Genomic DNA, 18523 nt, shown 5'->3' with positions numbered 1-18523 from the left:
ATATTTGGGGAGAAATATACATGGGGTCACCAGTACTGAATCTCCCACTAGCTATAGCACATAGTACTTCTTCCTTTATTAATTATAGAATAAGTAAGCACATTTTTAATGCACCGTAGAAATAATGACGAAATAATAATGAAATCGCATCACATTACACAAATGGTGGGTTACGTTTCAGCAAACAAAGCTATCTGACAATGATAATTTATGAAATATTTTTGCTATATGGAGTAAAGCAGACCTGGATTAATTCAAGGATTATCACTTTGTCTTTGAAAAGATCAATCAAGCTGTATGATCCATATTTGGCACTGAATCCCGCCCGGACTGTCTGCTCTTCCATCACCAGCTAGCATCAACTTGTTCTGAGTAGCTGCATCGCGTAACAGATCCTTCTGGTGTCTCAACCAGACAGTGGATATACATGGATGTAAGTACACTGATTGGTGCCTGAAGAATGTGTCACTGCATATGGTAAGGCACCGGAGATGTTTCATCACTCGTAATGTTAGAGTTGGCAATGCACCAGCACATAATATTGCAGATGACAATAGCAAATTACCAGCAGGGATATTTCCAATGAATGGCTGGCTATTCCATAATCTCTGATGACCACAAGTATGGCAAAGCTGTTGAATTTGAATAAATGTGCCCATAACATACTTGACACTGGCTACAGTAACATTTGAACACACTGTGCATATGGCAAACAAGGACAACAGCATACTTTCGAATACCAAAAATTTTCTTTCTTCATGTGGAGGAATGACTGGCCTAAAAGGAACAAGAAAAATAAATTAGTACACCAAAATGTAAACAACATTATTTTGGCAAGATAAACACATTAAAAACCTCATTCACTCTCCTTAAGATTTTAGATCAATGATAGTTTATTATATTGTTATTTTAATAGTGTTTTGTGTATATCAGGGTTTTTTAACATATATATATATATAAATTAAAATGTCACTGCATATTCAAATATCAATTGCTTTGAAGCTGTTTGTAGCTCCATGGACGAAAACCTTAAGTACGAGTCCTGAGATGGATAACCACTCCATTAGAGCACATTGATTTATTAATTGTTAGCTATTGGCTGTCAACCATTTGGTAATTTTGACATATAGTCTTAGAAAGGAAACCCGCTACACTATTCCATTATGCACCAGCCCACAGACAGAATAGTACATACTACGACGTTTGATATACCAGTTGTGGTGCACTGGCTAAAACGAGCGCTTTACCCCTTGATTAATTTATTATAGTTTATAAAAGTAAATAACGTACTGTTCATCCTTATCTATGGATATGTCACTTTCGTCTGACCCACTGTTTTCAAGAGGTTTATATGTAGGGTCTATATTCTCATCGTCCATGGGGGGACACGAAGAATCACTGCTGTCAGCAGACACAGGGAGCAGAAGATCACACTGAATCCCTACATCACACACTGAAGTCAAAGTTTGGCATTCTGAAATAAATAATTACACTGTTAATAATATAACAAAGCTACATGTTTTGATTACAGCTATAATATCTGGTTTATTTTTATTGTCTCGTGTGTACAGCATGCAGGACATTAGAAAATTGACATTTTGAAAAATGTCGGCATTTTGTTACCAAACGGCTACAGGAAGTGCCTAACTAAAATTGTATATATATATATATATATATATATAGTTTTCATTTAACTATTCAGTATTAAAAATGTTACAAGACGTGTGAATTGCATGCTGGCATCCAAAATGGACAAATTTACTTAAAGATAAGTTGTATTTGTGTTTTACAGATTTACAAACTACATGTAAAACTGCATACTGTTATATATACTACTCAAAAGAATTTAAGGGTCAAAAATTTATAACCAAATACGTTTCAGAGTGTATTAGATTGATGATGTAAACTACACCAATTTTTTTATTTATTGTTCCATATTTACAAAAAACCACAAATAAACGTCACTGTATACAAGAAAGTCACATGACATGCTGTCAAAGTTGAAGGTTGTCAAACATGGATTTTACACATTAGAACATTCGTTTAATAGTGTGTGAATCCACCCCTGGCGAATACACTCGACACATCGTTGCCTCATGCTGTTGATCAGACGTCTGAAGAACTCTTGGGGAATGGCCTGCCACTCTGCCATAAGAAGTTGACCCAGATCATGATGTGAAAATGAAGGGCTTAAAGGCCCTCAATATCTTAAAAGTTATTGGCAAGACTGAATGGGGAGCAGATCGAAAGGTTATGCTCCGACTTTATAGATCTTTAGTTCGGTCTAAACTTGATTATGGGTGCATTGTGTATGGGTCAGCACGCAAGTCTTACTTGCAAATGCTAGATCCTATACACAACCAGGGACTTAGGCTTTGTCTTGGTGCTTTCAAAACATCTCCTGTGGAGAGAGCTTGTACGTCGATGCACACGAACCTAGTTTGGGTGCTAGACGTGCAAAGCTTTCTCTGCAGTATGCTACAAAGATTAAAGCAATGCCAAAACATCCTGCGCATAATGCGGTGTTTGATAATAAATATATGAAGTTATTTGATGCGAAACCGAATGCGATTCGAACATTTGGTCTTCGCATTAAGCAGTTTTTATCAGTTTCCAACATTGATTTAACAGACATTTTGGAAACGCCTTCATATTTTATTTTGCCATCTTGGTGTATCAAACCACCAAAAATTGTATTCGATCTTGTGCATCTAAAAAAAGATCGCACAGATGCAGTTATTTATAAACAACATTTCATGGAAATCCAAGAGAGGTACTGTGATTACATTCCTGTTTACACAGACGGATCACGGGATGGGAATTCTGTGGCTTGTGCTACAGTTTTTCCATCAAACGCAATAATTTCCATGAGATTACCTGATTCAGCATCAATCTTTACTGCTGAAATTTGGGCAATCATTAAAGCTCTGGAACAGATTAAGGATTCATGTGCATCTAAGTATATTATTTTTACAGACTCACTTTCGTGTCTCCAAGCTCTACAGTACATGAAATTGGAGCATCCCTTAGTTGGGATGGTGATACGAAAGTGTGTCTTTTTATCAATTGCCAATAAATATGTTATATTTTGTTGGGTACCCAGCCATGTTGGCATTAAGGGTAACGAAAAGGCAGATGTTGCTGCTAAGTCTGCTTTGAAGTTGCCCCGTGTCCATGTTGGTGTCCCCTACAGTGATTTTAAATTTCATATTAACCAATATATCTTTTCGACTTGGCAAGATGATTGGGACGGTGCGGTTGCAAATAAGCTTCATTCTGTCAAGGCAGTCCTGGGAGAGTGGCAGTCATCCTACAGGAGGTGCAGGAAGGATGAGGTGGTCTTGTGCCGTGCCCGAATCGGCCATACGTGTTTGACGCAATCATTTATTTTAAAGAAGGTCCCTCCTCCTCAGTGTGAACACTGTCAGTGTACACTGACTGTGCGGCACATTTTGGTGGAGTGTGATCATCTCAAGCCGACGAGAAATTATATATTTGGCAACAAAAATGTTTTGGAATCGTTTAAATTCCATCCAATTTTAATTGTAAAGTTTTTAAAACACTTTGACTTGTATACAAAATTTTAATATATACTTAACTCGATTTTATATATTGTATTATACTTTCCCGCCACAGCTCCTTACACTGGTTTTACATAACTATATATAAATAATATGTTCATATACTTGTTCATTTGTGACACCCAATAGCCGCCCCTGCGTGTGCTGTAACCTCACCGTGGTGCAGGGGTCTAACATTCTCTTTGAGAATGGCCAATACAGCACAAATCCCCTTTTGGGGCACCTTGTTGGCCGTGAGGTGCATCCCGTAATGCTGGATGATGGGATCCTGGTGGTTGAGTTGGGGGCATATCTGCGGGTATGTTTTCTGGCAACACACCACTTTGGCCTGGAGTTCAGCCAGACGGGTGGTCAGGAAGGCCCGACCTGATTAATCGGCTGGTCATGCCAAGCTCTAGAGCAAACAACCTTTGTTTTGTTTATATAGCCAAGAAAAAACATTGTTTTAATTACCTTTTGTATTTGTTGCTCTTAGTGCGGTGGCTAGGGTCAATCAGGTGATTAATTTTTTCTTGCCTGAGTATATCAACCATGTATCCCTGGCATGAGTGCCTGCTGGTTATCCGCAGCATCATGTCCCCTTGTTGGACTCCGTGGTGGGTGGGGGCATGGTTGATGAACCATTTGATTTCTAATATGGATATTAACCAATCTCAATCTTTTGATGGGACCCTGAAAAGGGTCCACACCGAAGTTTCAGATTCTTCATCATCTGATGAAGAATCTAAGTCTTTGAATGTTAAGAAATCCAAAGTGATTTCTTTGAAAACCTGGCCAAGGTTTCTCGTCATCGGTTCTTCCGATGAAGGGGCCTTGAAAAAACTGTCGCCCTTTGCAATTCAGAAAGGGCTCGAAGGCTTGGCCGGAGAGCCCAAAACTGTCAAGAAATTGAGGAATGGCTCATTGTTGGTTGAATGTTCAACAGAGAGTCATTCCAGAAATCTTCTTAAATCTAAAATGATATGCAACATTTCTATCATTGTGAGTCCTCACGCTACTCTAAATTCATCTAAAGGAGTAGTTCGATCTCGGGATTTGGAAGGAGTTAGTGAGGATGAGATTTGCGAAAATCTCTCTTCACAAGGGGTTACATCAGTCAAGCAGATTAAGGTTCGTCGGAATAATGAACTTGTGCCGACAAACACCTTGATCCTGTCATTCAATGTGCCTACACTTCCATCTTCAGTTAAAGCAGGTTACCTGAATATACCAGTTGTACCTTACATCCCCAACCCTTTACGGTGTTTCAAATGTCAAAAGTTTGGACACGGACAGAATACATGTCGCAACAGATTGACATGTGCTCGTTGTGGTCAGTTTGACCATGATAGCAAGACATGTCAGAATGATATGATATGTACCAATTGTAAAGGGAAACACTTTGCGTACTCGCGAGAGTTCCCAAAGTGGAAAGTGGAAAAACAGGTGCAGCAGGTCAATGTAGAAAAGCGCCTGACTTTCATTGATGCTAGAAAACTTGTAGAGTCTTCGACAAATGTGGTATTAGGTAAATCATATGCCACGGCTGTCAAGGTTTCTACAACGAGTATAGCTACTCAAACTGATTTAACTTGGCCCAACAGTGAGGATACATTTAAGAAGATTTCTCATCCAAAAGATGTCAAAAAACAGACTGTTCATAAACAAGTTTCAACATCTACTCAAGTGTCTTTGGATTCTAGGAATCCATCAAGAGGCTCATCGCCTGGGGAGCCAGGTCCCAGTAAGCCTCCGTCAAGAAAAGACACCAAAAAGCAGCATAAGGATTCTTCTTCAGGACGACTGAAGAAAGCTGAAAAAAAGTTGGTTTCGACCAACAATCCATTTGAAGCTTTGGCTGATGTGGATGATCAAATGGATATAGTGCCAGATGACCGTCCACACCCACAGAGATCTCATAAGCCAAAGATAACTCCTGTACTTCCCCCTAATGACTAATTCAGTCATTCAGTGGAACTGCCGTGGGCTTAGGCCCAATTTTGATGAATTAAGTCTTTTAATTCAAAAACATAATCCTCTTGCAGTGTGTCTTCAGGAAACGTTCTTGAAGGACACTGATCATATTACCATGAGAGGATTTAACCTCTATCATAAGTTTCATGCAACTGAAAATAGAGCATCTGGGGGTGTTTCCATTCTTGTTAATGAAAACATTCCTCAGAGTATAGTAGCTTTAACTACAAATTTACAAGCTGTGGCTGTAAAGGTCACAGCTCATAAAACTATAACTCTGTGTTCAGTTTATTTACCTTGAAACCATTTTAATTATAATTCTAGAGATCTTCAAGATCTCATTAACCAGCTTCCTACTCCCTTTATTATTATGGGAGATTTTAATGGTCACCACACTTTGTGGGGATGCGAGGATATCAATATTAGAGGTAAACAATTAGAAGACTTAATTCTCAAAAACGACTTACTTTTATTTAATGATAAAAGTCGTACATATTTTCATTCTGCAAGTGGATCTTTCACTTCCATAGATTTAACTCTTTGTAGTCCATCACTTTTTCTTGATTTCTCCTGGAAAGTTGGTTCAGACCTTGTGGTAGTGACCACTTTCCCATTATTTTGGAGAATGATGTACCACCATCACTTGAAAGGGTTCAAAGATGGAAGTTGGCGAAGGCAAATTGGGGTCAGTTTCAGCATCTGTGCAGCACTCGTCTGCAACAATTTGCCATTACTGATGCTGATGATCCCATGTCTTTGTTCACTTCCATCTTGAAGGACATTGCAGATGAAACTATTCCTAAGACTTCGGCAGTGCCAAAGCGTTTCAATAAACCATGGTTTAATGATACGTGCAAAGATGCATTCAAAGAGCGAAACAGGTTGCTTGAGCGGTTCAAACGTGAACCTACAGCAGAGAACCTGGATGCATTTCGTATTGCTAGGGCTAAGGCTCGCAGAGAGATTAGACAGAGTAAGAAAACATCTTGGAGAACTTTTGTCTCCAAGTTAAATTCACAAACATCAGTAAAATCTGTATGGAATAGGATCCGTAAAATCAAAGGTAAAGAATCCAGTAATACAGTTCATCATTTGTCTGTCAATGATACGGATTTCACGTCTCATCGTGACATTGCTAATGCATTGGCAGACAACTTTTCTCATAACTCATCTTTTGCTTTCAGTACAGATGCTTTTACATCTGTCAGAACTAAAGCTGAAAAGCAGTCCATTAATTTTTCATCTGAAAATGCTGAAGTGTACAACATGCGTTTCTCTATGGAGGAATTGCAGGATGCTCTTCGTAGAGCCCGTGATACTTCAGTAGGTCCAGATGAAATTCATTATCAGTTATTAAAACATTTACCTGAATCATCTTTGATGGTTCTTTTGAATGTTTTTAATAACATTTGGATTTCTGGTGACTTTCCTTCTGATTGGAGGAAAGCTATTATCATTCCTATTCCCAAGCCTGGTAAGGATCCAACCAATCCTACTAGTTATCGCCCTATCGCTTTGACAAGTTGCATTTGTAAAACCATGGAACGCATGATCAATCGTAGACTTGTCTGGTATCTTGAATCTCACAAATTGCTCACTAACGTGCAATGTGGGTTCAGATCTAGACGTAGCACGGTTGATCATCTTCTTAGATTTGAAACGTTTTGTAGGGAAGCTTTCATCCATAATCAGCACTTGGTTTCAGTGTTTTTTGATTTGGAGAAAGCTTACGACACCACGTGGAAGTATGGGAGTTTAAACGACCTCCATGGCATGGACCTGAGAGGTCGACTTCCAGTTTTTATTTCACATTTTTTAAAGTTCGGGTGGGGTCGACATTGTCCGACATTCACCCACAGGAGATGGGTGTGCCTCAAGGTAGTATCCTGTCTGTAACTTTATTTTCTGTGTAACTTTATTTTCTGTGAAAATTAACAGCATCTCCCAGTGTTTAACACCTGGTGTGGAATGCTCGTTACATTTCGATGATTTTCAGATTTGTTACAGATCGTCCAATATCAGTATCAATTAACGTAATTTGCAGCTTTGTTTGAATAAACTTCATCAATGGGCAACTGACAATGGCTTTAGATTCTCAAAGGCAAAAACGGTTTGTATGCATATCTGCCAGAAAAGAGGTCTTCACTTAGATCCACAGTTGTTTTTGGACAAAAATCCAATTCCAGTTGTGGAGGAGACTAAATTTCTGGGGGTTATATTTGACAGGAAGCTATCTTTTGTGCCCCATCTTAAATATGTTAAAAAGAAGGGCTTAAAAGCTCTCAATATTTTAAAAGTTATTGGTAATACGGAATGGGGAGCAGACCGCAAGGTTATGCTCCGTCTGTATAGATCTCTTGTGAGGTCTAAAATTGATTATGGATGCATTGTGTATGGGTCGGCACGCAAGTCTTACTTGCAGATGCTAGATCCTATACACAATCAGGGACTTAGGCTTTGTCTTGGTGCGTTTAGAACATCACCTGTAGAGAGCTTGTACGTTGATGCACATGAACCCTGTTTGGGTGCTAGACGTGCAAAGCTTTCTCTGCAGTATGCTGCCAAGATTAAATCTTTACCAACACATCCAGCTCATGATGCTGTGTTTGACAACAAATATATGAAGTTGTTTGATGCAAGGCTAAATGCTATTCGTACATTTGGTCTTCGCATTAAGCGTTTTTTGTCGCTTTCCAACATTGATTTAACTGACACTTTGGAAACTCCTTCATATTTTGTTTTACCACCATGGTGTATTACACCACCTAAAATTGTGTTTCATCTGGCGCATCTGAAGAAAGATCGTACAGATGCTGTAGTTTATAAACAATTGTTCATGGAAATTCAGGACAAGTACCGTGATTACATTCCTGTGTATACAGATGGATCACGGGATGGGAATTCTGTTGCTTGTGCTACAGTTTTTTCATCAGACACAATACTTTCCATGCGACTACCTGACTCAGCATCGATCTTTAGTGCTGAAGTTTGGGCAGTCATTAAAGCCTTAGAAGAAATAAAGGATTCTAGTGCATCCAAATTTATTATTTTTACTGACTCACTTTCTTGTCTCCAAGCTTTACGTAATATGAAGCTGGACCATCCCTTAATTGGGATGGTGATACGAAAGTGTGTCTTTTTATCTATTGGTAATAAAGACATTGTATTTTGTTGGGTACCCAGCCATGTTGGCATCAGGGGTAATGAAAAGGCAGATTTAGCTGCCAAGTCTGCTTTGGATTTGCCTCATGCCAGGGTTGGTGTACCGTATACTGATTTTAAATATGGTATTAACAAATTTATCTTTTCGATTTGGCAACGTGATTGGGACGGTGAGGTTGCGAACAAGCTTCATGCTATCAAGACAGTCTTGGGAGAGTGGCAGTCCTCCTATAGACGGTGCAGGAAGGATGAAATAGTCTTGTGTCGTGCCCGCATCGGTCACACTTACTTAACCCATTCATTTATCTTGAAAACAGATCCTCCACCTCAGTGTGAGCACTGCCAGTGTCTTCTGACTGTGCGACACATTTTGGTGGAGTGTAAGCAGTTGTCAGAAACTCGAAAAGATATATTTGGACAAAGAAATGTGATGGAATCATTTCGATTCCATCCAGAACTTTTATTGCAGTTTTTACGAGATACTGAATTTTATTCTAAATTTTAATTATATCTATCTGTGATATTTGTACTTTTACACAGTCCTTTACACTGTGTTTTTATTTAATTGTTGAATTTTTATATTGATGATGATCATCACACTTTTCTTGCATTTTACCATAGTTTGACACCCAATAGCCGATGTATTTTTGGTGCTGGGGTGTCGTTAAACAAACATTCAATCAATCAGATCATGAAGGTTGGCCGGAGGGGCACGGTTATCCCGAACTCTCCTGCCTAATTCGTCCCAGGCGTGCTCTATTGGGGCCAAGTCAGGCTGGCGATACCTTGTTGTCTGAGAAAGTCCGTTACCACCCTGGCGCGGTGGGGTCTGGCATTGTCATCATGCAGAACTGCCCCGCCGCCAATCTGCTGAAGGCCTGGGAGAACCAACGGCCGGATAATCTCATTCAGATAGCGGATTCCATTCAGATAGCGGATTCCATTCAGATTGCCATCCACCACATAGAGGGGGGTCCTGTGGTGGATAGAGATGCCGCCCCACACCATGCCGCTGCCACCACCGAACCGGTGACGTTGTCTAACGTTAACGTCAGCGAAGCGCTCCCCAGGACATCTGTAGACACGAACCCGACCGTCGTTGAACTGGAGACTAAACCTGGACTGGTCAGTGAACATCACTCGACCCCACTGAACACATTGCCACCGCAGATGAAGCCTGCACCAGTGACGTCTGGCCGTTCTGTGACGTGGTAGGAGTGGTGGTCGAACAGCCTGGCGACGGCAGCGTAGATTATTGGCTCTCAGACGATTGCGTATGGTTTGATCAGAAACTCGCGTTCGAGTCGCAGTCCGCAGATTGTCACGTAATCGGCGTGCAGTGGTTGTGCGTTGACGTAGAGCCATATTGGTGATGTAGCGGTCCTCTCTATTTGTAGTGCTTCGGGGTCTTCCCGAACGTGGACGATTTCGAACAGAATTCGTTGCTTGGTACCGTTGCCTCAGTCGGCCAACGACACTCTGACACCAAGTCTCAGAGCAACATTTCTTTGCGTATTGCCATCCTAAAGCCAAGCAATAGCCCTTCCTCGATCTTCGATAGTCAGTTGAAGTCGTACCATTGTCGAATTTGGAGTGTGCACCGTACACGAACGCAAGCTCCAATTATACGGAAATTCAGCATTGGGAACATGGAATACACGTGCAAAGCGTGCAAATGAAGCGCTTTGTGAAAAAGCAAGTTATGGGCACTTAGCAGACCTTTCGCTTTCGCCCTAATTTACGTGCAAATGTAAGCATGTTTTCGCCATTAGAACTAGTCGACACTGTCAATGACAGTGGATTTTAATTCATTTATGGGTTGCTTAGACCCACTTTCGTCAAAATGGAACAATACCATGCGTGACATTATGGTCTAGCTAATATAATTGACATTCAGAAAATAATGTCGAAAATATCGTCTGACCCTTAAATTCTTTTGAGTAGTATATATATATATAAAAAAAAAAAAAATTAAGAGTTCATTGGGTTATCTAGTCTCAGTAACGAATATTATTGGGTTTTTTTGCTGTACATGCTTAGTTAAAAGTAAAACAGTGTGCTGCAGACAACATGCCTGGCATTATGTTTTTAACAATACCTGTTACTATTAGAACTGGTTCAAACAACACATACCTGCAACCTTAGTCAAGTAAGATGACTGGGAAGAGACTGATCTGAAGAATGGTTTTATGGTAGTCTGGTTTGATGCATCGCGGCTTTTAGGCGGACTGTATGCATGAACATCCTCAAAGGAATCCACTGTGTCCATTTTAAAAGTACAAGCAGCTGATGCACCAACAAAACTGGACTGAAATTGACAAAGAATTATTTCATATATAGGGTTTTGTTTTGTAAAATACACACACACACACACACACACACACACACACACACACAGATATACATACATACATAGATATATATCTTTATATATACTGTATGTTCACCGATTCATTTAGTAATAAAATTCACATAAATAAATAAATATGACAAAGTTATTTTCAGGCAATGAAATATACCATGATTCTTAACGAACCTTAAAAGACTGAGTCTTATTTCACCCGGTAAGTTGATCTATAATAATTATTCCTAATATACTAAGTCCCCAACTTAATTTTGGACCAAGAACGTCAATATCTGCAAGAATATACACTTTAAGTACTTTGGGTACACAGACCTACTTCCACTACATAGGCATCTCTCTATCTTAATCACTCTCTATATAATATGCATTAAACTTTGCCACATAAAAACCACAACACCCGGGGCATACACCTTTTCTGTGTAAATGGGTGGTGTTTATCTTCCTAAATTCTATGAATAATAAATACCGAAAATAATACCCTTTAATCTGTATTAATTATCTAATCATTAAGGTTGTGAGTTTGGTCTCAACAAGTTATCCCAATAATATCCACATATGTAAAACCCGTATAATTTAGTATTCTATTAATACTACCGAAACTGACAAATCATTGCGGGATTCGTATTTATACCCCCGCCAAAATCCAGCAATACTGGTTAATATTTAGCACTGCAGAATTATGCATTCCGCAGAGCGAGTATGCATTCTGCAAAGCGGGGTTCAATCCTGCATTGCAGAATTTGTAAATCCCGCAATGCGGGTTAGAAAACCAATGACGTCATTTACTACTGGATGACGTCATTAAGCCCTACAAGCCTTTACACCTTAATTACTATGCTTTAATGGGAACGAAATAAATACAATTAGGCATAATATTATAAATACAAATAAATATAAGTTCCATATCCGTTCCAAATCAGATATAAGTTGCATTAGTAATATCTGAAATTACTAATATTTACCTAACTCACACAGTGTAACAGACGTCAAAAATAGCAATGACAAAAACCCGGAAGTAACTCTCAAAAATCCAGAACAAGGCTCGTACAAAAGCATGGCTTCGATCTTTTTTACATTTGCGGCTGTATAAAAATGCCAATTTAACAACTTAATAACACTTGACAAGATAAGTTATCTGTGATTGCTGATAATGTAAACACTAATGATTATGTGTATAAATGTTATACGATAAACATGGCCTTGTTTTATTGACCCGGCGCATAGAATTGCGCTGTTCAATTTAAACAAATATAGATTACGATGCACGTTGGCGCTAAAACAAAACTTGAATTATAGCTTAATAACTTATAGAAAATAATTTACTGACAATAACGTAATCCCGGGTCCTCACATTACCCTCTGCTTAAACGTTTAAGCGCACATAACTTTAAATAATTCATCTATATGATATGAAGAGCCAACTGTACACTTCACTGAGAATATCTTGCATCAAAATTCAAAGTCTATATTTGTGGATAATACATTCCATATATGCAATAATTCACTATAGCCCTCTATAACTAATATTATTATCTGTATAACATACATTATGTATCTCTTTTTATATTACAGATCAGCCACAATCTTGAAAAAATTTGACGGAAAACAGATGGTTGAAATTAATTGTGAACAGTACAAAAAAAAAAAAAAATAACTGCCGATTGTCATCCCTGGATGCTCGTCACTGCATTGGTCGTTCGCGTTGTTTTTGTTTTTGCATTTACCATAGTTTGACACCCAATAGCCGATGTATTTTTCGTGCTGGGGTGTCGTTAAACATTCATTCATTCTTTCGCCAGCTCGTTCTGCTAATTGCATCTGTTAGGTCGTCGATGGCTTTAGCAAATATTATCATCTGTTCCTTTTTATCCCTGACTATTTCCACAACCGCCTGCGTCAATTTTATCATTTGATCTCTACAGCTATCTGATGAAGGAGCCGAAGACTGTGGAGATCTGGAACGTTACCTTCAATGTCTTTTCTGAGTTTCCTCGACAGCTGGTGGAATAATCGCTGACGGTGGCTCCTGGATCTCCGCCGGGGAGTTTAAAAAGCTCCATAATGACAAGTTATACGGCATAGTTTCGACCACTGTCACTTCAGTTGCTGAAGGTTCCGATGTTGTTGTGGTGACTGGTGCCGCTGTTGGGACATATCTGGCAGTCACTGGCTGAGGTGCTGGTAATGGTTGGACCGCTTTGGAAACAGTGTTGTTCTTAAATCGTTGACCTGCCCTTTGTTGCCACAGACTATTGGACTCGTCAGCTGACAACCGCTCCATGTCGAGGCCATCTGCTACTATGTATGGACAGGTAGATTCCTTCAAGTGGATTGCCTCATCCACCTCTCTCCACTTTCCTCCGCTCTTCTTACCCTGTCTATGTGGTCTTTGTACGCTGACACATGCATTGCCAGCTGTTCTAACTTCATGTATCTAAAGGTGCATAGGGTACAAAAATACGGTGATTGATCAAGAGGTAGATGCATCTTGTAGATGTGGGAAATTACTTTTCCCCTCTCCCACAAAGTCATCTCCCTTTAAACATCGGTAGGCTCTTCCTCTTGAGCCTGCATGACTGAATAATTTTCCTGTAATTTTAGAAGTAAAAGAAAAAACAAACTGTTACTTGACTACTTGCGTACATCTACATAATTGTGTATGTGACTTATGTTACAAACATGTATTCAGCACACTACTCTTTTAGACTTCTAAGCACCTTACTTATCCACCTGGGTCTGTATTCACTGGTGAATGGCTTCAGCTTATTGTGGTGTATTACTTTCTGCCTACCTTCAACATCAAACTGAACTATGTAATCGAGCGCATTCAGTCTTTTAACCACAATTGCTGGACAGCTGTACGGCATTTGGAGTTTTGGGCATACTCCGTGTCTTCTCCCCTGCGTGTGCTGTAACCTCACCGTGGTGCAGGGGTGTAACATTCTCTTTGAGAATGGCCAATACAGCACAACTCCCCTTTTGGGGAACCTTGATGGCCGTGAGGTGCGTCCCGTGATGCTGGATGATGAGATCCTGGTGGTTGAGTTGGGAACATATCTGCAGGTATGTTTTCTGACAACACACCACTTGGCCTGGAGTTCAGCCAGACGGGTGGTCAGAGAGGCCCGACCTGATCAATCGGCTGGTCATGCCAAGCTCTAGAGTAAACAACATTTGTTTTGTTAATTTTGTCAAGAACAAACATAGTTTATATATCATTTGTATGTGTTGCTCTTGGGGCGGTGGCTATGGTCAATCGGGTGATAATAGTATTCTTGCCTGAGTATATCGACCATGTATCCCTGGCATGAATGTCTGCTGGTTATCCGCAGCATCATGTCCCCATGTTGGACTTCGTGGAGGGTGGGGGCATGGTTGATGAACATTTATGACTCAAAATATGAATAACACTAACTTCCATACTTCAGATGGGACCCTGAAAAGGGTCCACACCGAGGTTGCGGATTCCTCATCATCTAGGATTATTGTTAATTCTAAAAAATCTAAAGTAATAACTTCTGAATCCTGGCCAAGGTTTCTAGTCATCAGTTCTTCTGTAGACTGAGCCTTGAGCAAACTGTCACCGTGTGCTGTTCAGAAGGGGCTTGTTGGCTTGGCTGGCGAGCCAAAGAATGTTAAAAAGATGAAAAATGGTTCGTTGCTGGTAGAATGTTCGACTTGGACTCACTCTCGGTGTCTTCTTAAGTCGACAGTCTTGTGTAATGTACCAGTTAAAGTATCTCCACATTCCTCCCTGAATTCTTCTAAGGGAGTTATTCGGTCGAAAGATTTGGAAGGAGTCAGTGAAGATGAAATTACTGAAAACTTGTCACCACAGGGTGTGACGTCAGTGAGGAGAATCAAGATTCGCCGGAACAATGAACTTGTACCGACGAATACTTTGATTTTAACCTTTGACAAGCCTACTCTTCCAGAGTCTGTTAAGGCTGGATATCTGCATATACATGTTGTGCCTTTTGTTCCAAACCCGTTACGATGTTTTAACTGTCAAAAGTTTGGTCTACATATCGAAATGTGCTGACATGTGCTCGTTGTGGTCAATTTGACCATGACAGTAAGACATGTACCAGTGACATTATATGTGTAAATTGTAAGGGAAACCATTTTGCATATTCGCGAGAATGTGCAAAATGGAAATCGGAAAAAAAGGTGCAGCAGGTCAAAGTTGAAAAACACTTGTCATTTCCTGAGGCTAGGAAATTTGTGGAGACAGAAGTTTCTGTCGTAGTAGGGAAGTCCTATGCTGCGGCAGTCAAGGTCTCCACACGAAGTGTTGCCATCAACACTGACCTAACGTGGCGATACGATGAAGCTAAATACAGAAAGCTTTCAGATGTTGAAAAAGCTGCAAAACAACCGACAAGGCAGCTCAAAAACAACAAGAAGCTATTCAAAAGCACAAGACAACTACCACAATGACCCAAGTGTCATTGGAATTAACGAATTCTTCAGGTAGATCGACTGCTGTGGTGCCAGGCTCTAGCAGTCTTTCTCAGCCAGGAAAACAGAGTTTCATCTAAAAAAGTCGCTCTTCGGGGCGGTTAAAAAAGATTGAAATGCGACCTGTTCCAGTTAGCAATTCCTTTGATGGTTTGCTTGTTGATATGACACGAGATGGATGTTTCATCTCAACGTCGTTCATGATCAACATCAAAGGAAAAAGTAACGCTACCTCCCGTACTTCCTCCCCCTAATGGCTAATTCAGTCATTCAGTGGAACTGCCGTGGGCTTAGGCCCAATTTTGATGAATTAAGTCTTAATTTAAAAACATAATCCTCTTGCAGTGTGTCTTCAGGAAACTTTCTTGAAGGACACTGATCATATTACCATGAGAGGATTTAACCTCTATCACAAATTTCAAGAAACTGAAAATAGAGCATCTGGGGGTGTTTCCAATGTTGTTAATGAAAACATTCCTCAGAGTTCAGTAACACTGGCTACCAATTTACAAGCTGTGGCTGTAAAGGTCACAGCTCATAAAACTATAACTCTGTGTTCAGTTTACTTGCCACCTCGTAATCATTTTAATTTTAATCCGAGGGATCTTCAAGGTCTTCTTGACCAGCTCCCTACTCCCTTCATTGTTATGGGAGATTTTAATGGTCACCACACTTTGTGAGGATGCGAGGATGTAAATATTAGAGGAAAACAATTAGAAGACTTAATTCTATGACTTACTTTTATTTAATGATAAAAGTCATACATATTTTCATTCTGCAAGTGGTTCTTTCACTTCTATAGATTTAACTCTTTGTAGTCCTTCACTTTTTCTTGATTTCTCCTGGAAAGGTGGTTCAGACCCTTGTGGTAGTGACCACTTTCCCATTATTTTGGAGAATGATGGACCACCATCACTTGAAAGGGTTCAAAGGTGGAAGTTGGCGAAGGCAAATTGGGGTCAGTTTCAGCATCTATGCAGCACTCCCCTGCGTGTGCATTAACCTCACCGTGGTGCAGGGGTGAACATTCTTTTATAGAATGGCCAATAAATGCACAACTCCTCGTATGAGGCGCCTTGTTTGCCGTGAGGTGCATCCCGTGAAGATGGATGATGGGATCCTGGTGATTGAGTTGGGGCATACCTGCGGGTATGACTTCTGACAATACATCATTTTGGCCCTGAGTTCAAATAGACGGGTGGTCAGGAAGGCCCGACCTGATCAATCGGCTGGTCATGCCAAGCTCAAGAGCAAACAATCTTTTGTTGTGTTACATTACCCAAGAACAAACATTGTGTGAATTACCATTTGTATTTGTTGCTCTTGAGGCGGTGGCTAGGGTCAATCAGGTGATTTGTTTCTTATTACCTGAGTATATCAACCATGTATCCCTGGCATGATTGTCTGGTGGTTATCTGCAGCTTCATGTCCCCTTGTTGGACTCCGTGGTGGGACTCCGTGGTGGGTGGGGGGCATGGTTGACGAATTGTATGAGCTACATTATGGCTACAAGCAATTTAATATCAATTGATGGGACCCTGAAAAGGGTCCACACCGAAGTTTCGGACTCTTCATCATGAGATGAAGAGTCTACGACATTGACTGCAAAGAAATCCAGAGTGATTTCTTCTAAAACCTGGCCACGGTTTCTTGTCATCGGGTCTACTGATGATGAGGCCTTGAAGAAATTGTCGCCTTTTGCGATTCAAAAAGGGCTCGAAGGCTTTCCAGAAATCTTCTTAAATCCAAACATTTATGCAACATTTCCATTAAAGTTAGTCCTCACACTAGCCTTAATTCTTGTAAAGGAGTAGTTCGGTCTAGGGATTTGGACGGAGTCAGTGAGGATGAGATTTGCGAAAATCTCTCCTCACAAGGTGTCACATCAGTCAAGCGGATTAAAGTCCGTCGGAACAATGAACTGGTTTCGACGAACACCTTAATCCTCACATTTAATTTGCCGACGCTTCCAAATTTTGTCAAAGCAGGTTATTTAAATATACCTGTTGTGCCGTATATTCCCAACCCTTTACGATGTTTTAAATGTCAAAGATTTGGACATGGAGAAAATACATGCCGTAACAGATTGACATGTGCTCGTTGTGGCCAATTTGACCATGACAGCAAGGCATGTCAAAATGATATGGCATGTACCAACTGTAAAGGGAAACACTTTGCGTACTCGCGAGAGTGCCCAAGGTGGAAAGTGGAAAAAGAGGTACAACATGTGAAAGTGGAAAAACACCTCTCTTTCACAGAGGCTAGAAAGGTTGTGGAAGCATCAACACCCCCAGCAGCTGGTAAATCGTATGCCGCTGCTGTGAAGGTATCTACAACCAGTATAGCCGTTCAGACTGACCTTACATGGCCTAATGGTGAGGATAAATTTAAGAAAATTTCTGTTATTGAAAAGGTTACTAAACAAAATACCAAAGCTGCTATTAAACAAGTTTCAACATCTACTCTTAAACAAGTTTCAACATCTACTCAAGTGTCTTTGGATTCTAGGAATCCACCAAGAGGCTCATCGTCTGGGGAGCCAGGTCCCAGTAAGCCTCCGTCAAGAAAAGACTCTAAAAAGCAGAATAAGGATTCTTCTTCAGGACGACTGAAGAAAGCGGAAAAAAAGTTGGTTTCGACCAACAATCCATTTGAAGCTTTGGCTGATGTGGATGATCAAATGGATATAGTGCCAGATGACCGTCCACACCCACAGAGATCTCATAAGCCAAAGATAACTCCTGTACTTCCCCCAAATGACCCCTGCGCGTGCTGTAACCTCACCGTGGTGCAGGGGTGTAACATTCTCTTTGAGAATGGCCAATACAGCACAAATTGAAGTTTAGAGTAAAATTCGGTGTCCGTACAATTCTGTGATATTTGTATTTGTATTTTTGCACAGTTCTTTACACTGTTTTTGTTTAAACCTTGAATTTTTATATTGATGTTGATCATCACTTTATTTATTTGCATTACCATAGATGGACACCCAATAGCCGAT

At 40.2% G+C, this 18523-nt stretch overlaps 1 protein-coding gene across 1 annotated transcript; it reads right to left on the bottom strand.

Moving 5' to 3' along the window:
• Positions 1 to 284: 284 nt before the first annotated feature.
• On the bottom strand, positions 285 to 12970 carry LOC121381467. Its single transcript, XM_041510786.1, has 4 exons — positions 12878 to 12970; positions 10830 to 11004; positions 1291 to 1474; positions 285 to 777 (listed from the first exon to the last, which is right to left on the bottom strand). Exons 1-4 carry the CDS (start codon positions 12968 to 12970, stop codon positions 285 to 287), a joined length of 945 nt encoding a protein of 314 aa, XP_041366720.1.
• Positions 12971 to 18523: the final 5553 nt, after the last annotated feature.

Source organism: Gigantopelta aegis, chromosome 9, assembly GCF_016097555.1.
Source record: "Gigantopelta aegis isolate Gae_Host chromosome 9, Gae_host_genome, whole genome shotgun sequence".
NCBI lineage: Eukaryota > Metazoa > Mollusca > Gastropoda > Neomphalida > Peltospiridae > Gigantopelta > Gigantopelta aegis.
Note: the sequence above shows the minus strand (reverse complement) of the source record. Positions and strands in the feature narration are given on the sequence as shown.